The sequence below is a fragment of the Urocampus carinirostris genome, chromosome 13 (genome assembly GCF_059441175.1).
Source record: "Urocampus carinirostris isolate Australia breed hairy pipefish chromosome 13, RoL_Ucar_1.0, whole genome shotgun sequence".
Taxonomy (NCBI): Eukaryota; Metazoa; Chordata; class Actinopteri; order Syngnathiformes; family Syngnathidae; genus Urocampus; species Urocampus carinirostris.
Window position 1 is genome coordinate 29,451,030 of NC_142361.1, and position 25,419 is coordinate 29,476,448.

Sequence of the window (25,419 nt, forward strand, 5' to 3'; positions counted from 1 at the left end):
AAACAAACCCACATTTACACTCATAGACACACACACAACAACAAATAAATATTCGGGTCAGATGGGCTATATTCTTGCTTCCGGATATTCTTTTCAATTCTGTGTACCTGAAGCCTCCTCCAGCGGCCCCTGCACATCAAACAGGGCCCTCATAAAAAAATCAGCAGGCCTGTCTGACATGTGTCCCCATGCCCTGATGGCACGCCAACACCAAAGAGGCGCATTGATTTTCTGTAACGTTGGCGAGGATTAGCCCTCTGCTGGGATTAGCTGCCTGTGCAGGGCCTCGGGCCCCGCTATAAAACTTATAATTAATTTAAACAGCCGGGCCCCGTGGAAGGATACGCTCCCTGCGCCCCTCGCAGCGTGAGCCGGCCAGTGTGACTGACAGTTGTGTATGTTTACAGTATGAGGGGCCTGACCGAAGGATTAGCTTCTAGAGGCAGGGAATTGCACATTGCTAGCTTGAAACGGGGCTCAAAATGTTCAAAATAAACAAGCGCTAGCGTTAGCTGGAGCTCGTTGCTAAATGTTTGGGACAAGGGAATGAAAAGGCACAGGACTAATGAAATTGTATCAACATACAATAATGTATTATACTGCATTTTATAGATTATATAGTTTCGTGCTCTCCAGATTCTCGAGAAGAATATCGGAGGCCAGATGTTGCAAAGTTCAGCAACACCTGTGCAAGCGGGTGGGATCACACGATACCAGTTTATTGCTGCATTGGCTCTCTGTGTATTTATAGATTGATTTTAAGGTGCTTTTACTAGTTTTTATATTTATTATGGTACGAACTTTGGAACGATGCTAGTATTAGCGTGAAATTGTTTCATAAAGTTAGTTTGGGACGGAGGCTTGAATGTGAAGACATTAGCTCCAGGGCAGGGTTACTAGTTTATGAAATGGTTACTAAAAACAAGTGCTAGCATTAGCTTGAGGTTGTTGCAAAGCATCAGCTTGGGATGGGGTAATCATAAGACACAAGCTATACTTTGGAGGGATGGTCTATTCTTGAAATGGTCAAAATAAATTGGCGCTGGTGTTACCTGGAAGTTGTTGCTAAGAATTAGCTTGGAACGGGCTAATGATAAGGCACAAGCTCCACTTTAGCTGGGTGGTCAGTTTTAGAAATGGGAAAAATAAACAAGCGCTAGCATAAGCTGGTAGTTCTTGCTGAGTGTTAGCTTTGGGTAGATTAGGTAAGGATTCCAAACGTTGAATTTTTGAGTTAATGCTTCTATCTTTATTTAAATATTTTTGAAGTTTTAAAAGGTTAAAAATATCCTACAATGTTCAATACCATGAACACTGTGCACTCCTTGAAATAGAGGTCACCAACTTGGTGCCCGTGGGCACCAGGTAGCCCCGTTAAAGGAGACCCGAGTAGCCTGCAGAGCAAATCTGAAAATAATTCACCCAATGATATTTCATTGTCATTTTCTAGGAAATTAGATTTCTAACTGGCATGAGAAATTGTAGACAAGATCAGTATATTAAACTATTTGATCAATTTTTCAAAGAAATGTATAATTAGCCTTCGATTTATATATATATATTAAGATATTTCTCTCAGTGACCTTATGCAAGGCAAACATGCTGCAGTCTTCTCTAGTTAATACTACCTGATAACAGTCATTGTGTCATAGCAACATAGTAATAACATGATAAAAATTGCCTTTGTAGTATTAAAAATATTTGCTGTGGTTTTTATATCTATATTTTTGTATTGGTTTAAAATTGGTTTACTATGAGTTAGTAAATAATCATTTGTCATTGAATATTTCGTCATTACATTTCTATTAGGTAATGTATTGCAGAAGGATATGAAAAGGGGGCTTCTGCTTTTTTTGCAGGAAGAAAGCAGCTCACTTCCCTTTTCATTTGACTATTGTAATATCCGCTTTTGAAACCGCTTTTAGAATAGACAGGTTTTGAAAATTGATTTTTAGTTTGTTTTGGTAATTTAATCTTTTTTAAGAAAAAAAATGAAAGGAAAAAAAGTCCTAAAATGTATATATATTTTCTGCCAATGGGTGTAGACAATTATATTCTGTTGAGCATAGTAAACCTAGAGACATCTCCAATCTTTTTAGAGTAGGCTTCGAAATGCAAATCCGTGATTTAGCCCAGATTTGTTTTGTCCAATTTATTATTCTGTAGAAAATTAACTGCAATGACAATTGTGTGCCACAACGTCCAAAACAAAAAATTGAGCTCTTAAAACATATATCAAAAGATGGAGCAACAGAACAGGAAGCATGGTTTATGCCAGTGACCCACAAGTGCCTAACCGTAGTCAGTTAAGGTGAAAGGGATTCCTCCTCCTTTTCACAAAGACTTTGATCCACAAGACACAAAAACTGCCCTCAGATCACAAGTCTTCACGCCCTCTCAAGCCTCTTGCCGCTCGTACGCCCGATGAGGATTGTAAGCCCTCTTCGTGTCTCACTTTTTCCTTAGCTGTTTGCTGTTTTTCTGAACATCTGAGCGCAGACGAGTTCTGCGCTTCAGAGGACCCAAGGGCCCGAGATCCAGACAGAGAAATACAAAAAAAAGAGACTCTGCATTGCCCTGCGGTACCAAAGCTACGAGGAAAGAGTCTGGAACATTACCGAGCGTCCGGGCAGGCTGAGAAACTGAAAAAAAAAAAAACAACTCCAAGTCAGTCAGACGTTTTAGAGACAAATTTAATTAGAAATTAATAATTCGATAATCTCATATCACCTGTAAGATCCAGTCTTAACAAAGGTTTCTTGTAAATATGCCACATCCCATCTTGGTTTCAAGTTTCAGTTTTTAGTTCAGTACCATTTTTGTCAATCCACACCCCTTTCCTATAAAACAGTGGTCGGCCATTTTTTGATGCTTGTTTTAGGGTTGACTTATTATTCTGTTTGTAATTTTGTTCCGTTGTAATAAAGAATATCCTCAAAAGAAGTTGCTCTGCATCTCTTATTTCTTCGTCCGAATACTTTGTCAGAATTCCAGAATTAAATTCAGCACACAGTGGGACACAGATTGTCCACAACAGTGGTCAGCATTTTAAATGGTAAAAATAAACAAACGCTAGCATTAGCTGGAGGTAGTTGCTGAGCATTAGATTAATAAGCGGGATCAAATGAGAAGACGGAAACTCCACTTTCTATACTTTATAAAAAAGTAAAAATGAAACAGGCATTAGCATTAGCTGGAGGTTGTTGCTAAGCATTAGTTCAGGACAGGTAGAATGAGAAGACAAACTTCCCTTAGGTGGGTAGGTAAGCAACTTTTTAAATGGTAAAAATAAATAAGTGCTGGCAAAAGATTGATGTTGTTGCCAAGTGTTAGCTTGGGCTGGGGGAATGAGAAGATCAATTTTCCGCTTTGGTGATGGTCAGTTTTTTTAAATGGTAAAAATAAACAGGTGCTAACATTAGTGGGTGGTCATTGCTAAACGTTAGTTTAAGACTGGGGAATTAGAAGACACAAGGTGGTCAGTTTTTTTAAATGTATATATAAACAGTCACTAGGATTGCTTGGGACGAGGTATTGAGAAAACAAAAAGTTCCACTTTGGCAGGGCGATCACTTTTTGAAACGATAAATAGGCGCTAATTAGCATTAGCAGACCCAAGAGCCCGGCATCCAGACGGAGGATAAATATAAAGTCTTCAATGCCCAGCGGTATTGAAGCTATAGGGGCTGTGTCTGGAGCATCACCGAGCTAAGAAACTGAAAAAAGCTCTATGTCAGTCAGAAGTTTTTGAGACAAACCAGACAAGAAGAAGAAGATTGCAAATGAAAGCTTGGTTCCAGGAGAAGTGTCATCAGCGTGGACATGAAACATGCAGTCGCTGCTTCTTATCTGCATGTGTCCCTTGGTGGGAAAGTGAGGCAACCGCTTATGATGTGTTGCAGCCCGGCCTGACCATTAAAAAATATTTCCATGCTGATGGATGTCAGATGGAGCCATGAAAAAAAGAAAACGTGACGGCTTTGATTTTCGGAGCTAGTCCCGCTCCACTTTGTTTTCTTTACCCGGACGTAAAACAAGTTGACGTCGTTATCTCCCGCTGATCTTGTCGTCTTGGGGTGAAAACTGCGAAAGATTATAGTATGTGTAAGTGAAATGGAAAGAGGAAATGACTTACAGGTGTTAGGATGACGGGGCACAGCTGTCCAGATTTGGACAAGCGTGTTGGGAAAAGACACTAAAACAAAGTCAGAAACTGCCCACTGATAGAGAGCAGACATCTGAAAGCACTCTAAAACATTGAGATGAAAAATAACCCAATTTGTGCCAATATTCACCAATAAACTCAAAATCTAATGGCACACTGGTTTCGTGTAAAGCGAACCAACCTTCGTGATTGTTTAAAATCTACCTATAAGACAATAACAATTGACTCAAATAAGTGGGCTGCCAAAAGAAAGTAGTCAAGTCAAGTAATCTTCTTTTGTATAGCCCGTTATCAAAAGGAGTCTCAAAGGGCTACACAGACCACAGACTATTGCAAACCACCGACTATTATTACACCATCCCCTGATCTAAAACCTACATAAGGGCAAGGAAAAACTCAAAAACATCAACATGAAGAAAATGAAGAAACCTTGAGAAGGGACTGCACATGAGGATATCCCCCTTACAGGATGACCAGGCTGCAACGGATGCTGCATTAACAAACTATACACAGATATTACAAACATTAAATATAGGTCATTCATAAGCTATAGAATAGAAGTGTGTTTTAAGCCTAGATATAAACTGTTCAGAAATTCAGAGGGCAGAGCATTCCACAACCTCTGGGCCTTAATAAAGAACACTTTCGAACCTGCGGTTCTCTTCTTGGCTCTCGGGATCACTAGTAGACCAGCATTTTCAGAGCGAAGGCTCCAGACTGGAATACAGGGGGAAATCAAATCTGAAAGATAAGCGAGCAAGTCCATGCATGATTTTGTATCATACTAACAACCTTAAAATCACATCTTAAGCTAACAGGGAGCCAATGCAGCTTAGCTAAAATCGGGGTAATGTGATCAAACTTTCTTGTCTTAGTTAAAAGCCTTGGTGCAGCATTTTGTACCAGCTGCAGGCTCCAAACACATGAATTATAATCTTCGCATTGGACTGGGAGAGCAAAGGGCGAATTTTAGCAATGTTGCAAAGATTGAAAAAAGCTGTTCTAGTAATATACTTAACGTATGTTTGGAAGGACAGATTGTGGTCAAATGTAACACCTACATTTTTGACTGAGTCATTTTGGTTGATATTACATTTGTCAATGTTCAGAGCAGTCGAGAACAAGTCACAGCATTTAGATGGACCAATAACTAACATTTCGGTCTTTTCAGAGTTAAGGCGCAAGAAGTTGAGTGACATCTATTCTTTTATCTCAGTGAGGCAGGCCTCCAAATTTCCACAGATTCCTCCATCGGAAGATATAGTTCAGTGTCATCTGCGTAGCAATGGAAACTGATAGTATACTTGCGAATAATATCACCTTATGAAAGCATGTAAATGCTGAAAAGACGGGGGTCATTTCACCATATTTAACACAGTGTGTCCTATTTGAGAGCTAGGATCTGAACCATAAGAGGATGGTTCCTGAGAGACCAATCCATTTTTCTAACCGTTTTAGTAAGATATTATGGTCCACAGTGTCAAAGGTCCAGCAGCAGCAAGAGTGATGAAGCACCGGAGTCCATACATCATTTATTAAGAAGTTTTAGGCCATCAACCACTATTAGCTATTTTGGGCGCAGTTTGATATGTTTTTCCTTCCTAATTGGTCAGTTTTTTAAATTAGGTTTTAGTATGAAACAAACAAACTGATTGATTTTTTTAATTTTCTATAAATGTTATCCAATTACTTCGGAGTTTTAAACATATGAACCAATTCCCATCTCTATGCTCTTTAAAAAAAAACAAATCCAGGAAGTCTAAAGTTAAAACAAAAACTAGATACAGTGGGACCTCGCTACTTTGCGGTTCCACGTTCGCGGGTTCAGAGCTTCGCAGGTCCAAAAAATAATAATAATAAAATAAAATAATAATTAAAAAAAAATGTTTTAATATTTTTTAAGCATTTTTTTTTAAGGGGCGTCGCTACTTCATGGTTCCACGTTCGCGGGTTCAGAGCTTCGCAGGTCTAAAAGATAATAATTAAATGAAATAATTTTTTTTAAAAAGTTTTATTTTTTTTTAAGCATTTTTGAAGGGGCGTCACTACTTCGCGGATTTTCCCTTTTCGCGGGTGGTTTTGGTCCACATTAACCGCGATAACCGAGGGATTACTGTACATCCATTCAGCACACACTTGCATCATGATGTTGGGACAAATCAACCCAATGATTAGGTTGACCCATTTCTCACCCAATTTGTGTTATTTTTGACCCAACTGTTCAAGTGTATCCTTCAGGTTCCTCAATCCTTATACAAGGTTAAAGGTGCCTGTCTTGCGTAAGAATAGTAAGATATTCTTATGAACCCATCCAGCACCTGGCTCACATCCCCCAAGTTAAGTTGAAATGCGCCCCAAGTATCTGTCTTCACTTTTCACCTCCAGGAAGACGTGCAGGAGACAGATTGAAGGCCGTGAAGTGACTCCAAGAGGCTCCGCTGTAACCAAAGGAAGCGCTTTTGTTCCTCTTCCAAAACCTTTTGGGGGTTTTCCTCCCCCACCTAACCCCGTTTCCCTCTGTTTGGGCCAGGGCCAAGAGATGTAGAGTCACGGCAGCGTTGTAATATGTTCCATGCCTCGCAGTTGCTTACATCTTTTATCTGAGGGTAATGGGCTGAACATAAACCGAGCCCTATAGGAGACTCGACTCCAAAACCGACAGATTTTTATAGCAAAACGCTCATTACTGCGTGGCATGTATCCTAAATGACTTGACATGTGTTACGGCCTTTAAGAGCAGGCAAGAAAAAATAAGGAGATTTACAACCATCGGCCGTTCCCCCGCATCATCAACTTTGAAACGGCAGTTATTGACAGCCCGGCGCCCGGTCCAATCATCTCCCCTTTTAACGTGCTCTTTAAAAATGCACAACGCGCCTGTCAAAATCTGAGTACACATTAGCGCTCCCCAAAATCGTCTACTTACTAAACATGTCACTAATGAATTATACATCTGACTCGTATTTACAGCATGCTTCGCTGGCGGAATGCGTGTAGAACTTGTAAAGCATTTAATAAGGCTTTGAATATGTAGGCCAGTCCTGATCTTTACCCGGCAGATGTTTACGCAATATCACAAATAAAGAATATGGCAGACTTTTGGATAGGTTGCTTTTGGCTAGCCCGGTCTAAGAGAGCGTCCATTCGGGGCCCCGACGGGTCAACTCGTAAAAGATCCATCATTCGGCGACAGAGGGGAAAAAAACAAACCCGGCGAGGAAACATTGCCGATTTTAAGAGGCATTTTATTCAGCCGGAGTGTACTAAAACTAATTGGAATTCTGTCAATGGAAAATATATCCCCAAGATGGCTCTGAAGCCAACAAGCCAGCCGGGGCGGGCGACATAAAAGGTGTGTCAAACTCTAGGCCAGGGGGCCAAATGTGGCCCGTCACATCATTTAATGTGGCCTGCGAGATGGTGTTAAGAGAGGCACAAGAGAAAAAATAGTCAAACACCGACCTGCTATATTAAATATGGCCATTGGCTGTCTAAAAAAGCCAGGCGGCATCAGAAAACACCCACTGTGTTTGCACTATAATATGTATCTAAAAGCCAAGTTCTCGTATTCAGGTAGGCATTTTGATAATAAAGAAAAAAATTAAAAAAGCAGAAAGACTTTTAAATCGTACACTCAATCATTTAAATTGATGGGTGGCAACCTTTTCTGTACGACAGACTGGTTTAATGTCTCACTATATTCTCGCGGTATCACATAATTCTAAAATTTGTGATGATAAAAACAAAAACAAACTGAAATCCACTGTGCAAATAATTGACCACTGGGGATCTAATTGAAAAAGGAAAAGGCATTAGATTGTATTCCACCATCACACTATTTTTCCCGTTTTAATGGAGCATTATGGGAAGTAGATCAGCCAAAACTTGTTTTTACTACATGCAGTGTGATAAGATAAAATGTAATAATGTTTGTATTGTCACCTACAATTCTAGTGAGCTTGAGGCTAAGGGATGGGCAGGGCACCCGTATGATGCGGCAGGGGTAAACCAGTGAAAGCTGTCAGGCCCTGCTGTCAACCCATGTCCCATTGTCAACCCAAACCGCAAGAAAGATGCAAAAAGAGGATTTTTCACAAGCACGTCACAGAAATACACGTACCTGCACGCGCATCATGAATAAGCTGACTGAGGACACGATCATGACTTTAGCCAGGACATGGCAGAGTTCTAACAACATCTTAAATTATGTGAGCTCCTTCAAGAATCTATTCTAGCGCGTCACTTTAAGAAAGAGGCAGGGAGACACAGAAAAACAATGACAGGTTGATGATACATTTGTAAAAAGGGAGTGAGAGAGAAGCCTGGGACAAACACATTGATTAACTTTTTTGGCTCGACCTAGCCCGAATTTTTGGTAGGGTTGGGCTTTAGATTTTAACCTATGCCCTGAGCTAAATTAGTTAGACAGTCCTGACATAAAATATCAAAACAGCGTGATATGGCATATTTGACGAATGGCTCATTTTTGGTAATGAACTATATTTAGTAGGTGATAATTGAAATCATAGGCTTCGTTATTACTGTTGACAGGTTCCGAAATAATACTCGATCAATCTTGTTTTTTTCTGGCAAAAAAAATAAGTAAAAAGCAGTGGAATGTCTTTTATCCCCCCCTCCTCAGTCATCTCTGCAACGACTCCTCTCTCTATTTTAGAGCCAATAAAACGTCAGCTTTTATTCTCCTCCTCCAAAGTGCTGGCTGCATGTCAGCGGGCCCTTCTAAAGCTCCGCCGCTGCAAACCGGAGGCCTGTAAATCTCGGCGTCAGTGGCACGCCATCCGTCTCAGGGTGTACAATAAAAAAAGAAAGGAGAGGAAAAAAAGGGGGGAATATGTGACGCAGTCATAAAAGGAATGGCATGGCTGGCCGGTATATATTATGTGAACAAAAGGAACATAAATATGTTCCTTTCCTGTTGCTAGATGAAGCAAAGGAGGGAGCTTGTGGAAAGCTCCAGAGGGTTGATGGCTGCTGACAGTGATTAATAGACGCTTCCAATGCTGTCAGCAGCCTGCACTGTTGCTTGCACTCAGACAGTCGACTGCTCTGCGGGTTTAAAAAGATAAGGAACTATATTGTCTTGACCGTTTCCTGTGACGGCTGACGAGCCAAATGGATGAGTTTGGGACTATAATGTTAAACAACAGTGCCATTTATGCCAAATTCAGCACTCAAAATCCCATGATGATAACAGAAAATTATTTATGCCTTTTGTAGAAATAATTGTAGTACTAAATAAATGCCGAAAAATAAGCAAACACAAACGAATCACATAATTCCCATCTATATGACATAAATGGAATATATTCATGCATGCATTCGTCATTTGTTTGTTTTGTTATTTATATTGTCGTGTAGCTTGTCGTGCATGTTCTCAGATTCGGAGATTCAGATATACTTTATTGTCATTCTTGTACACATGTATACAGAACGAAATGTCGATACATCTGACCCGGACAGTTTCCTTAAATATACAGATATAAATATGTAGTATCGAGTTGGAGTATTGGAAAGGGATTTTATGTACCACAGTGCAAAAAAATGAAAAAATTGTAGAGTTAAACACGCAAGTGGGGGGTCATATAATGTACAAAAAAAAATATGGATGTGCAATGGTAGGTAAATAATTAAAGCTATGAGTACTGTACAGTAGTACAAAGAGTGCAAGAGGAGCAGCTGAACAGATGTGCAAAATTACCTTCTCGTGCATCTTGTAGCGCCTTTTTCATATATCCATTATCTGCACCGCTTATCCTCAAGTAGGGTCGCAGGGGTGCTGGAGCCCATTTCAGCTGTCCCCGGGCAGTGGGCTGAATTGGTTGCCAGCCAGTCGCAGGGCACACGGAGATATACAAATATTCACACCAAGGGACAATTTAGACTGGCCAATTAAACTGCATGTTTTTTGGGCAACAGGAGTGCAACATGCAAATGAAATGAAATTATCTGAATTAATATAGCGCTTTTTTTAGTCAATGACCCAAAGCGCTTTACAATGTGCTCCACATTTCCCAATTGCGGCCTTGTATTGCAGCAATGTAAGACGCTAACCAGCTTATTGGGGGTATTAGGGGTTCAGTGTCTTACCCAAGGACACTTCGACATGTAACACGGACGAACAGAGATTCGAACTGGGATCCCTTGATCCCAAGACGAGCGCTCTACCTCCTGAGCTACTGCCGCAAACTCCACACAGGAAGGCTGGTAGCTGAATTTGATCCCATGACCTCGCAGACGCGCTAACCACTCAACCGCCATGCCGCTCTTTCATACATTTTGTCATTTATTTTGTCACGCATCTTTTCGCCAATTGTTTTTTTGTAGCAAGTCTTGTTACTTATTTTATCAGAAATCTATTTGCATGTCTCATCACATCATCAGTTTCTCGATGTGCAAAACTGATAGAGACATACCCCAAGCGACTTGCAGCTGTAACCGCAGCAAAAGGTACCGCTAAAAAGTGTTAACTCAATAGGGCTAAATCATTTTGCACAGGCACTTTTTCGTTTATTTGTTAAACAAGTTTAAAATATCCAATAAAGTGTGTTCCACTTCATGATTGTGTCCCTCTTATTGTTGATGCTTCACAAGAAATTACAGTTTCATAACTTGATGTTTGAGGTCTGAAATGTGGCAAAATGTCACAGAGTTCAAGAGGCCCAAATAGTTTCACTAGCCACTGTAGCACTGATCACGGAGCCCTTAACCACCAGGGCCACCACTTTCTGTTGTGCATCTTGGGTAACCACATCCTGTCATTGCCCATCCCTGCTCAGGCTGGGTTTTTTTGGGTAGAGGTTGACTTTTTGAAAGAAGACAATGACATAATAAAATACTTGCTTGACAGTAAAAAACAATATTATGTTATAGTGAATTTTGGATGTAAGTCCATGAACAAAACATCAACATTCAGCCTCTTAGAGACTTTATTTCCTGCAGGCAGTTTCTGCTCACTGATACTATTGGATGACATGTTCCTAAGTTCCTTGTCAGGGTCGTTTACAAAGAACAGTAAAAGGCAAAAAAATGAAAGCTTTCTAACATCTGGTTTCTTTCTCTATCAGGACACTCAAAATGGTTGTTATGACTACAGCCAATGTTTGAAAAATCTTCTGTCATTTATAATTCCTTCTTTTCAATCAACAAACATTTTTTATGCCTTATATCTTCAAAGCAAATGTGAAAGAAATGACTCTGTTATGAAATGTTAAAAAACAAAGCTATTAAAGCTTATCACTCAAGGTTTCGACAAATAGGACTTAAATTCTCTACCGAAAACATGGTTTCAACTGACCTAAGAAAAAAAAAACTAAAATAGGCAATTTATCTATTACAGTGGTTCTCAATGGGTTTGACTTCAAGACCTACAATAGAATACAATACAATACCTACACTAATTTTAGGCCGCGACCGAAACTAAGAAAACATTTCCACTCCTGAAATGCATTGAAAGTCAATTCAAGTCATGTTTATTTGTATAGCTCCTAATAACAAGAAGTCTCAAAAGGCTGTAACGACTGCAGACTACTATGACACCCCCTGGTCTAAAACCTACATGAGGGCAAGGAAAAACTCAAACTTCAGCATGAGGAAATGAAGAAACCTTAAGAACATATATGAGGTAATCCCCTTTTAGGATGACCACGCTGCAAAGAATGACGCCAGGGCATCAACAGACAATACACAGACATCATCGACTTGAATTATCAGTCACAACAGAATGTCCGGTTGACACATTCCTGCGGTCAACATCATTCATCTATTAAATTCAAGAGCGGGATGACGCTTTACACCGAAAGTCAACAGGACCAAGATGATGAAAATTTAAAGAGGATCATGCAGTTTAAATAGTAAAACAAAAGATTCACCTTTTCTTTTTAAACAAAATGAGCAGTAAAACCACTTTGAAGCGATAATATTCTGTTTAAAGACGTATTGGTCACGACCACAACGGAATCAGGACCCAAATGCGTAGTGTTAACCACAAGTTTATTGAGTAGAAAGAGGAAGGGCAGCGCCAGCGATCCGTTGCTACCTGGACGCGGGAAGCAAGTCGCTCACGCAATCGGATCTTGATCCGAATACGGAAGTGGATCTTTTGTAGCGGGAGATGGCGGTGTCAGAAACGGGAAACAGGTTGATAGCTGGGACAGGAGAGCAATAACGTGGTCGAGATCAACCAGGGAGATAGAATAGAATAGAATATACCTTTATTGTCATTGTTACAAAATGGGTTAACATATTGTGACAATGAAATTGGGCATGACACTCCAGTTTCACACATTTACAGTGAGGTAAAAAGCCAAGAAGATAAAATAACAGAGAAGATAAGGTTATAAAACAAGGAGGATAAGGCTATAGTTATAATTTACATGATATTTACATAAGAAATGTCGGCATGTAGGATGTTACATACAGTTGGTATCGTAATACAGTTGGTATCGTAAGGGTTGTGCAATTTTGCATTTGGTGCAAAAGTCATCATAGTGCAAAAAAAAATAGTCACCATATGATGATAGGTGGAAAAATGGGTGCACAAACGGTACAGGGGGGAGTCAGGGTTTGCCTTGTAACAACAGAGGTTCGCTGACGGACTGACAACCGGAGAGTAACAGGACTGGGCTTAAAAAGGGACAGGGAACCAATAAGGTAGTCCCCAGCGGCTGGCACCAAATGAGCAGGCACAGGTGATCCAAATCAGTAATCATGACAATATTGTGTATTATCTAGGTGGCAAATGTTTTGCCAACAATAATGTATTCAGTTGTATTTTGTAGGTAAACACAAACATCGATCAGAGATGGCCTCTACGTGTGACAACGTAAGTGACACTTTGATGAGGTGCATTCATGAAGTAGCGAAGTAGAGTACAATACTACAGTAAATTTACAACATTTTATTCATAACGCATTCCAGAGAAGAGTAATTGTGTTCTGGGGAAGAGTTTCTTTGTAACGCGTCACTCCCAACACTGATGTTAATGAAAAAAGAAAAATCGAATGCCTCTTCATGTATCATCTGTATCACTAGTGGTCCAGTGGTTGAGTGTATCCGTCTCACCGCTGTGATCTGGGTTCAAATCTCGTTTAATATAGCAATTTTGCGATTTTCTATCGATCAATCATTGCACAAATACCGTAAAACCTATTCCTCTTTGTAATGCTGTAGTACCAACACTGGTCACAACCCACGAGTTGAAAAACAACGATCTATTCCCGTTAATATCCCCGGTAGAGTCAGTCATTGCCAAAAGCCAACCAAGTCAACTTATTTTTCTTCCTTTTTTGACACTAAACATCAATCCGTCCCCTAATTTATGATCCTCGGTTATCCCGAACAAGGCCAGGTAGGGAATATTTTCGCGATCCATCAGAACTCTGGCACCATCAGTTAAGTGATGGGAGGACGTAGTAGCACCGATGCGTTATATCCTGACACTTTATCTGCATTCCGCCTCACGCTCAGATTGAACACTTGGGCAACACAATGACAGCCTGTTGTCACTTCTCATTCCAAGAATGAGAAAACACCGCTTCCCATTCTGCCTTCCCACCTATAGCGCACCTTAGCTAGGACGACGCGTCTGTGTTTGTCAATTAGCAGGCCGCCTCAGTGAAAGACGGCACGCCCCCCGTGACGAATTACGCGAGACGGATGAGTGAGGCGCTAATACCGAAGCCTCCTTTGGATATGAATCTAAAACGACACAGCTGACAAGCCATACACGGTTTTATTTCATTTCTCGGCGGCGTCGGGCCTCCCCTACTTTGTCTTCTTTGTTCTCTTTTCATCACGCCGCTTACATCTCACTCGTGACAGCCGGCCGACACCGGGAGCACTTTTCCCCCTTTTCAAATGAGAGTTACCATACTTGATTTGTCATTAAAATGCAAAACGACTGCCATCGCCGACGTCGCCCTAAGAAAGCTTGTGCGGACTACTGTACGTCGCGTGCTGGGTCTCATCTGCAATGCGCGAGTTTAATTCTTGTTTCGGAAAGACTAATGGAATTCTAGCACATCGGGAAATATTTTTGCATCATTCTGAATAAAAGCTTCTAATCATTTGAAAGTCTTCTTGAATTACTTAACGAAATATTATGCGAACAACAAAAAACTGCATATGCTATAGGCAGGGTTGGGTAGGGTTACTTTTACTGGATTACTTTAAATTATTTTTGGATTACTCCAATACCAAATATGCTAATAAAATACAAAATAAACTAAATATGACTAAAATTACTAAATTTTGTGCAGGCTTGGGGAGTAACGGAATACATGGAACGGCAAAAATGATGTTGGCAAGCTGTTCGGATTTATTTTCATTTTGTTTCTATCGCAGGAGATAAGAGTTTAAAATCCAGGAGAGAAAGCTTATCACGTGTTGTGAGTCATCATTTTATTCATATTTAGTTTCTTTTGTCTTTTATTAGCATATTTGGTATTGGAGTAATCCAAAAGTAATTGAAAGTAATCCAGTTAAAGTAACCCTACCCAACCCTGGCTATAGGGTCTTTGCCAATGATCCTCACAAATGAGGAATAAATCAAAGATTGTGTATTATGTCACAACTGTTACGGTAAGGGTTAATATTTAGTTATTGTGTTGTTTTAAAGTTATTTAATCTTTATAAACAATGACATCATTGACTGCCGCCAAACGATAGAGAAACATCAACATTCTATTTTTTTCTTCAAAACAGTATCCCTGTACAACAAAATAATAAGAACTGTGCATCCTGTTTGCACTCACACATAGTTTAACATAGGCAAATAATATGATAACACATGAATGCATATTTTTTCACAAAATATAAACATACTTAATGTCAAATAGTAAAACAAACAACAGATACATACAATATGAATAGATAGATAATAACTGAAGTGGTGCTTACAATAATGATGACTGATGATATGGCAAAAATATCCCATCTTGTTTTTTTGAAACAAAATTATAATATCAATTTTTGTTGAGTAAAGTAAGAGAGGACTGTATGAGAATGTGGTTGTGCCAACTGTGTTGTATGGTGCAGGGACTTGGAGCCTGAACGCAGATTTGAGAAGAAAATTAAACAATTTTGAGATGAAGTGTTTGAGGAGTATGTTAGGAGTGACAAGATTGGATGGATTGAGTATTGGGATTGTGAGAGAAAGAACTGGAGTAGTAGTGGAACTGAGCAAGCGTGTGAATAAGAGTACTCGGTTGGTTTGGACACATAGAGAGGATGGATAAGGAGCGAATGTTGAAGAGGATCTACGGAGCAGAAGTAAATGGAAGGAGACCAAGCGGAAGGCCGCGATTGACATGAATGAATGGTGTTATGAGTGCACTGCAGGAAATATGTGTAAATGTAGTGGAAGATAGAGCTCTTGTTGGTGATAGGAATGAGTGGAGACGTGTTGTGAAAGGATAGTGGGATTTTTGGACGCGTTCTAAGGGATGGGCAGGGCACCTGTATGATGGGGCAGTGGTAAACCAGTGAAAGCCGCCGGGCCCGGCTGTTGAACAGAAGAGTGTGTTGTGTCACCCTGACCCGAGTGACATGGCTGCTTTCTTGTGTCCCGTTTCATCTGAAGGCGCGAAAGTATTACCAACTTGGGTGCCGAGGTGCTTAACTTGTTTGGGCATTTAAGTTGGCCACGGTGAAATATTTTGTAATCTTTTTTTGGTACTTTTTCCTCTTTTCTTTTCTTTGTGTATGTCTTTGTCTTGCTGTCGCTCACCCCTCTCGAGGAATATGACCAGGGTAGGTAGGTAGGTAAATAATGTCAATTTTACCACATTCTTTGAAAAATGTTTTTGGCTTCTACTTAGCTCATTTTTGAAACATTGTCGTGTTTTACTAAAAGAAATGCATCTGAAATGTATCATTAGGCATTACTGCAACAAAACTAGCATTAGCAGCTATTAACCTGGTCCTTAATGCTAGCAGTAGTAATTAAGGTCTGTGACACTAGCATTATCTGCTAAATTATTTAGCACTAACGACGGAAGTGATGCTGGAGGCTAAAGCAAAGCTAGCAAACAAATCAATGCTGTTTGCTAATGCTGCTGCGCTAGCAAAAATATGTGCTAAATCCAGTCCCGGGAATGGAATAGGCTTCGCATCTCTACATTTTTCTGAGATTTTGTTTATGTCATTCCCGATCTAATATCGTCTAAATCATCACCTCTATGGTGAGGTATTATTCTATAAACCTCCAAAAGGGTGACGTGCAGTCAAAGCTGTTAATTTGATAATAAATCAAATATTTCCTTAAATGTTTTATGATTCAATTATCACTTTTGGATTGTAAATCGTCCAAATCATTAAATTCTGTACAGTAAAGTTTTCTATTGAATGACTGAAAACTGATTAAAATCAAATATTGTGCAATCTTAGATGAAACTTCAAATGACATTATTTAATCAATTTTATAATTGTTTAATTTTTGTTTGCAGAATTGAAAAGTTGGATTAACCCATTTCATTCTTTCTCAGGGGTAGCCATTTTGCTACTTTGCGGTCACTAAAAATTACACCAACATCGACAGGTAGGCTAAAATCGGATCATTCTTTACTATGTTTGACGCCTGAGAAACTAATATGATTTCAAAAGGGTAGCAGGTAGCATAATGGTCAACCGCATAAGAGTATAAAACACAAAAAAAGGAGAGTAGTGGAAAGCATACAAAATATTTCAAAGAAAATTGATCTATATTGACGTGCATTGCAACTACTAATGCTTTCTGTTAGCTCTTTAAGGCACTGTATTGTGAATTAGCTAGCAGAAGACAACAATGACTTACCGTATTAGATCATAAACTAAAATTGATTGTGGGTAATTTTCTTTCATTAAAAATAGTTTATCCCGCCCAAATTTTGTTTGAGAGTCAAAACTAGGAGCAAGTCGAATGACACAGATTAGCTAAAAGACTTCAGGTCGACTCGGCCGCTCCCATTCTGGGACATTTCTATGAGGGCACTACCAACTACTCCAATAGTAATAAATCTTCCTACGACATTTGGCAAGAAATCACATTCTGTACTCGAACTGCACATGTGTCACATTAAAATCCAAATGAGGAGTATATTAGCCTTGCCCTGAAATGCGGTTCTCAAACAACAATCTGTAAAGTATCATCTCACAATGGGAACATTATAAACACGACAAAATCGTTGTGTTTTATGTGACAATCCTTTACCGGATGACAGGCTTGTAAAAGTCAAACATGTTTTATATTCCCAAAATCCGTAATGAGTTTCATGTGTGTTGAGGACGAGCCATAAACGCTGACACTGTGCAACTTTGTTTACCAAATGTGTATGGGATTGTTCTTAGTGTGACAGCAGGCGTGCAAGCGATTTTGTGAAGGCCTCACAAACAACAGGAGGAATCATGTCAACAAGGCGAAACGTGTCAACACCTGGCCTAGAAAAAAGACGGTAGACGCAGGAGAAACGTGGGCCGACCGGCACCCGAGTCGTCAATCCCGCCGACGCCAACCCGAGATCCGGAAAACCGTGAAGAGCTCACATAAAAGTGACAACGGGCTTTTCGTTGTGACTTGTTGTCAGTGGGCTGTCCGTGGAGATGACGGGATAGGTGTGTTATCCAGGAGCGACTCCGGCAACGTCTCCCGTCGGATTCGGGTTGAGCACCGTGACGCGTCGCAAGAGTTCAAGGTGTTCCACTTGCTAACGCTGAGGAAGAGGCTCGGAATGTGACAAACTATCTGAAGAGTATTGCTTGTTATACTTTGAAATCATCTGTTATTTTTGCACTGATTGGAGACATTTAGGACAGAATTGTGGATAATATATTCCCATTACTTATTGGTTATTGATGACATCACTTCTAAAGGATCAGCAACCAATCGCGACTGCTTCAGTCAATGGAGGAACTATGATTGGTTATTAGCTTAGACCTCAGCAACTGTAATGTCGGCGTCGCTCAGAAAAATCCTACAAAATGGCTACCTTTTGAGATGAATAAAAAACATTGGATTTTGCTGCATCATTAATTTTCTGCAAACAGGTATTTTCTGGACCAGAGTGCTCTTAGTCTGTAGCCTCTTTATCTTGAAGCAAGAAAAAGTCTTCGTGCGAGAATAAACCTCTCAAACCATCGTGTTAGACTTCAGTTTTGGTAAAAGTTTCCCATTTACGGTTTTAAACACGCACATGATGTTGGTTTTTAAATATTCTAACAAAGTTTTTTTGTTTAACCCGTTAATAATTGATAAAATTAATTTTTTGTTTACTTTTTCAGACTAAATTAGTTATTAATTAAAATTGTTCTCTCTGTGGTAAGAAAAGTAACCATTTAGGTAATAATCATCTTATGGACCACTTTTTTTGTATCAGAATGATGGTAACATAAGTGAATCATCTTTTTCTAGCTTATTTGTGCCCGGAATATTCTGTAATGAAGCCTTCGGAAAAAAACCTAACATCCATCAGCCTTCACTTTGAAAAACTAAATCTAAAAAAAAAAAAGTCAATTCACGACACAAGCGTGAGATATGGCAATACTCTCAAAAAACAATGGTCCGTAAATTCTCAATGCTCCTGTACAGTATGCCGTTAAATTAATATCTACGCTCCTGGACTTAATGAAAAACTGTTAACCAGCCTTTTGTTAAAAGCTATTGTGCTGAAATGCTAATAAGTAAACCAGACGGAATTCAGATTTAGCAGCTAACCAATTGTCAGCTGGCTGATTAGCTAATATTATAAGATGAGTCAGAAATTCATTTGTATTGTTATGTGACAAATAACGAATACATTCTTAAAAATAATCATCATCATCATCATAAATACAACCAAAGCAAAAATAAACAATAAGAAATAGCTTCTTCACAAAAACTACCACCCAATACTCCAATCTACACGGTCCACAGGCAAAATATACTGTAAAACTGCAACTGTTAATATACACATATTTATTACACTGTATTTTCACGCCCATAAGGCACACATAAAGGTCTCAGATTTTCTTCAAATTGTTGGGCGCGCCCTTTTGGGCAGTGTGCCTTGTCTCTCATGCAGAGCGGCAGAGGGAGACCAGCTTGGTGGCTTTAGGGTTGGGCGCCCACTCCCGTGGAGCCTTGGCTGGGTCAAGCCTTATAACATTTTTGGGTGAGATCCCATGTTTTTTGAGATTGCTCACATTTCCAAATATATGCGTCTCCTGTGACTTTTATGTGTCTCTTGTTTGATTGCCATCATATCCCACTTGCGCGGAAGAGGACGCGTGACATCACACACAATGCATTGTTAGCGGAAGTGCTCATGGATGCTAACACCGTAGCATATCTAGCAATTTGAAAGTAATTGTTCTGTTAGAGGCTGAAAAAAATTTGTCTCCCACACAAATAAACCGATTCAAACACCAAACTTCCCCTCCATTGAATGCTTTTTGTGGTGTGATTTTTACTTTATGTAGAAGAACATGGAAACTGAGCAGCCGCCGCAAGAGAACTGAAGATTAATGAATCGAAGGTTCGCAAGTTGGAGGAAGCTGAAAAAGGCCAGTGTCTGAAATAACGTTTGCCCGGACGCCCAAGGCCTGCATATTTTATGTCGGGTGTACAACTTACAAAACGTCTCCGCCCGAGTGGCCGACAACTTTTTAAAAAAAAATAAAAATAATAAATAAAAAATAGAAAATAAATAAAAACGTTTGCTTTCGAAATATTTGTTCGGTTAAGAAATTTTGGTTTATTTGGCAATTTGCATACTCAGCAGCCAACCAAAAGCCTGCATCTAATAACTTCGTGCTTCCGAACTCTCCCGAGCGTTATAAGGTCATGCATTTGCTCATCATTTTCCAAAGTAGACTCACAGAGAACACAAGTGAAATTGAGAAGTGGTTAGGAATCGAGTCAAAAGATTCAAAAGAAGCTAACAAAATTGATGATGCTACAAAACGTAAACATACATTAAAAGCATCGTGGAAAGAGGAGTTCACGTAGCTTGTAGCAGACGACGCAACGCAAACATTGTATGAATGAAGATGAGTAAATACAGATACATATTGATGGCAGATGGCAAACAGCAATGTCATACACATGCAATTAATGTTAAAAGTAGATTTATGATAAACTTTATTTGAAAGTGTTGTTCTGTTGTATATACTGATTATCATTCCTTAATACTTTGCAACAAAAAGTTTTTTGCTATTAGACATCTTGTTTTGTTTCAAGTTGTGAAAAATGGGGCAGACAACTTTATGACTGGGCAGGCAACTTTTCAGAGTTGTCTGCTCTAGTGTCCTGTAACTTTTTGTCATGAGTTTCAGACACTGACTCTGGCAAATTTTTATCCATGCGTTTTACCTAATAATCAATACTTAAATAAACCACAACCAAACTCAGTTTTGCTACCGCTGTGTTTTTAAATACCGTATTTTCCGCACTATAGAGCGCACCGGGTTATAGGGCGCACCCCCAAAAAATAGTTTTTGGTCCTATATCTTCCATAGATAAGGCGCACCGGATTATAAGGCGCTACAAAGGGAACGTCGACAAAACAGTCAGATGATTCAGTCAAACTGATTACCCCCTTAACATTCCCAAAGCTTGCAAAGAAGCAAATACGTGTCGTAGACACGTGCGGATGCGGTGTCCGTACGATGTCACTCAAATGCATGGTTCCAATTATCATTCGGAAGGTTAAAGTCTTGGGATTCAAGAAATGCCAACCATTCCTTAGCTTCTATTTTCTTTTTCGCTCCCAACTTTACTGTGCATATGACAATAAACACTTGGAATTGAGTTTAATTCACTCAACTCATCACAGCAACATCAAGATCGTTCTAAAACAAGATACCGGGAAAATATAAAGCCGCATAACTCGCCTAAGTTTCACGTTCAATAATGATACACAATCATGGTCTTCTTACAACCGTGAGTGTAGTAAATCCAGGAGAGTAAAATATTTACAAATACAGACTAATGAAACATGTTTCTTTATGGCGTACTTTAGCAAGCTTGCTATTCAGTCATCTTTTTCGGCCATTTGCAGGGTTTGTTTTGGCCCTCTAGCGTATCCGAGGCTCCGAATAACTTCAGCCAATAGCGATCGATGTAACGGATGATTGACATATCCTTTTCGGCCAATTGCAGGGTTTGTTTTGGCCCTCTGGCCAATCCGAGGCTCCGAATAACTTTAGCCAATAGCGATCGATTCAAATGATGATTGACACATTGGTTAGCCAATGAAACGCCGGTATATAAATCTCAGCATACACCGCGGACTACTCCACGTTCGGGGGAAAATCGAGTCGGCGGCTGTTGCGTAAGTAGCGAGACCTTGCGAATTTAATATTGAGCCATATATAAGGCGCACTGTATTATAAGGCACATGGTCAGCTTTTGAAAAAAATGAAGATTTTAGGTGCGCCTTATAGTGCGGAAAATACGGTAGGCACACTTGTATGACTGTCTTTGTTGTGCCGAAAAATGACGTAACCACCACTCCCTGCAAGAAAATCGTTACTAAAACTTCTTTGTATCTAATTTTTGTGGGGATGTATCGAACAGTAGAGCACGGAGCTATTGTACCTTGTATGTGCATGGGGAAACATTTCATGCAAGGAGAGGGCACCCTCTGGGCGTGAGAGTACAGTAAATCATTTATTCATTGTTAAACGTCTTTTTTTTTTTTAAATCATTTCACACATTTATCTTTTTATGCTTTTACTTGCACTGAAGGTGGACCCCTCCAATTTCGCAATGCTTGTATAGTTATTAAAAAAGCCATTCATTCATTCATTCAGAAACACATAGAAGAAGATAATTTACAACAAATCCTAAAAACATCACTCGACAAATGCCTCAAGTAGACTCCCTGATGTTGTGCACCAATCCCGCATCTGCATTTCAAACACATTTCAAGCAGGCAGCTGTTCTCTGCTATTAAGCATCGGATTAGTTACATTCTAATAGGGATCACGTCTATTAAGGGGAGGGCGTCGCGTTGCATTAGGGAGCTAAAATCATCATCACATGTTGCTCATTAGCTCCACCCATCCATAAACTCTCGTCTTGTGAGCTGAGGGAAAACCCAACGTGTGTGTAAATGAATATGTAAAGAAGAAAAACTCAAGCTACAATGCTGACCATGCATAAGTGTAAAGCCACAAACAGGATAAGAGGCATAATGAATTGCTTGGCGGGACCGTCCCTTCATCTGACCTGCAGTAACCCTTGATGCTGCATAAATGCAAGTTTTCTTGAATCGGGGGGAGAGTAAATGCAAACAAATGTCATTGGTTAGCCTCCAATTAGCTCAAGCAAAATCTCATGACATTTGTCCCAACACATGCTAAAGCACAAGACGTCGCAGACAAATTAAAAAAAGTGAAAGCACATGAGAGAGAAAAAAAATCTAAAGAAAGTCCGACCTGAGCTGATTGAAGCTTAAGTCCAACCTCCTCGCCACGTCTCCAAACGAGTCGCCGAGGAAATCTGGGATGACTTTGCTGTCATGTCCGATGTAGGAAATCTAGGGGAGAATGAAATTAAATTTAGATCTTTTCTGTCATCACTTACAGAAAAAAATCATGTTGTCTTTGTGTTTTCCTATAGGGATGTTTGATATCATTTAATCAGTTCGATACACCATATCGATACCATTAGAACAAATATTTTCCCTGCCTCTGTAAAATATACACATACTTTTTAAATTTTAAAAGAAAATAATTGAAATAACTGAGTTTTATTCAGACAACAAAGTAATTTCCTCTCTATAAATTTATTTCAATATTACTTCAATAAGATACTAAAAATAAAAGTACATAGATTTTTACATAGAGGGTTTATAATTTAAACAATATAAATTTTTAATAATACTTCAAATCAATAATTAAAACAAATTGCCAGCACATTGAAGAAACAAATACTTGACGTTTATACTTAAAAATATTAAAATAAATTTGTTTTTAATTTACCCAAACATTTAGTTTTTAGCAGCAGTTATATATTTAAATATCAAAATGACAAGTAAAATATCAAGTTATGTATACCGTAAAACTCTGACGATAAGATGCACCTGATTGTAAGACGCACCCAGTTCATTTTTAAAGGAAAAAACATTTTTACATACATAAGCTGCACCTGACTATAAGCCTCATGTGCCCAAATCAAAACATGAGATATTTAGAAATAAAGATGGTACACAGATAAATAGTTTTGATGATATAAGGTGCCTTAATGGAACACGGGACTTTTAACAAATACGTGTCTGTACAATGTTACCAGTCCCTGAAATACGTCATACCACATATCATTAGAAAGCTTAAACTCTTGGGATTCAAGATATGCTTACCATCTCAAAATATACTCATCAGAGAAACAAAACAATCAGTCTGAAACATCATACCCTAAAACTATAAAGCCGAGGTAACTCACCATTACTGCCCTTCTTTATAAAAGTCTCAGAATATGCTGAGTGCTACCAATTTGATAACATTTATAATCATATTGGAATAGTAGACCCCCCATGATACACTGTCCCCACCTTATGGTGCGAAATAAGAGGTTTTTCTGCCCATCTGTATGGATCAACAAAAAAATTATTATTAAACTTTGCACCCGTTTGTTTTTGATCGACATCATATAAAATGCTAGTCTGCTATTGGTTTGTGTCACAGTATAATAAAGATGCCAATGTACCATTTGCTGAGCTCCCCAATGATATTTTATCTTCTTCACTTAGTTGAGAATTGTGTGTGCTTCGTAAAGACTGTAATTTGGCAATGCAGCACTGTATTTTCTGTACTGCATTTATTCACTATGCGTGATGCTAAAGGGATAAGCAAAACATGATAACCATGGAAACAAAACCTGAAATTATAAAAATTGCGAAGCAGGCAAACCCTCGCTTAATTGTATGGCTATATAAAAAATAGTCACCATTTATCTATAACCAATCAAAGATCAGGAATATTGTTAGAATAAGGAGGAGATTACAGCAAGCAGATCTAAGATCCTGACAACGCTTGCGAGTGAAAGGTTTAAAATGAGTCATTTGTAAACCACCACCGTAGGTTTTCATCCCCCATGATATGGAAAATTTCAATCCCCACCTCAAAACGGATTTCTTGTATCCCGGGGTCTACAACCCCTCTCCAGAGATTCTGCAGGTAACTAATGGTTTAAGCAATGGATTTGTGGAGTGGGAGGGACCTCTACACACGTGGTCACGATAGTTAGAGCAGGAGAAGCCGCATGCATAATCTCGGAAGCTATCCACAGAAAAAAAAAACGGATAAAAAGGATCCACACTTACATGAGTTCCATTCAAAAATACCGGCGACTCTCTGCGCGCCATTACTTCCAGTCGGAACCTCAGTCCAGAGCCCTTCTACCGCTCTCAAAACAAGAAGTTCAAAAGTGACATGAATCCTCAAAGTGGCTAAACATTAATAGCGCCTCGGTCCCAAGCGCTGCGGACTCTTTAAAGGAGTTCACTTAAGTTGTTGCTTTCCGCATGTTTCGATCAGCTGACCTGCATGCGAGGAAGTGTACTGTGCCGGCTGGAAGTGGGCGGCTAGCTAGACTGACTGACAGCAATTTCAGAGAAAACCATGCTGCACACTGTTAACTGTTATATCGATTGTAAGTGCACAAAGAGGTCTTTGTCTTGCCTTTGTGTTCATTCATTTCGGTTAAATGCTGCTAAGCTGGGATTGGGCAAATGTGTTGAGTCGCGGGTGTTATTGAGTTTAAAAAATGAACAAAAGGCCGAGTTTCAGAAGAAAAACGATGATGAATTGGATTTTTCTCTATCAACTGATTGAGTCTCAATCTGATACTGCAGCAATAAATCTGAGGTCCCAGCACGGAAACACATGCCAGGACACTAATTACCTTATTAGGCGCAGCTGACTGGGGTGGCTGGATTGATACAAATATCGATATTATCGATACAGAGCAAGTAATTGGAGCTGACCGATACTATGGTCTGGGATCTTCGTGGTTTGCTGCCCCGCCACAGTTGAAATGCCTTCTCAAGGTCCAATTGCAGCAACGGAATTTCCATAGCTAATTTGTGGTTTTCATTGTCGTTGTGCCGATCCAATGTGCTTTTCTGAAAGTTTGTGTTGCGAAATGTTTAATGCAATCCAGTTTTTTTGTCACGCTGGGTGCACGCATCACAGAACATGTAGCCTCCATTATCATCCTCCTCATAGCGTAACCAGGAATATAATTGAGTCAATTTTGGCAGAAAAGTCATTTTCTTGCT

The 25,419-nt window shown here is 39.5% G+C and overlaps 1 protein-coding gene across 1 annotated transcript in view; it reads right to left on the reverse strand.

The window, feature by feature from the left end:
* The window catches only part of lrmda (leucine rich melanocyte differentiation associated), a 451,150-nt gene extending 426,146 nt beyond the window's left edge, over positions 1-25,004 (reverse strand). Inside the window, exons 1-2 of the mRNA XM_088351883.1 lie at positions 24,463-25,004; positions 22,577-22,677 (exon numbers count right to left, since the gene is read on the reverse strand). Coding sequence (XP_088208009.1) covers positions 22,577-22,677; positions 24,463-24,504 — 143 coding nt within the window. The 5' untranslated portion in view covers positions 24,505-25,004. The remainder of the gene's footprint in view (positions 1-22,576; positions 22,678-24,462) is intronic.
* Between the last annotated feature and the right edge of the window lie 415 nt (positions 25,005-25,419).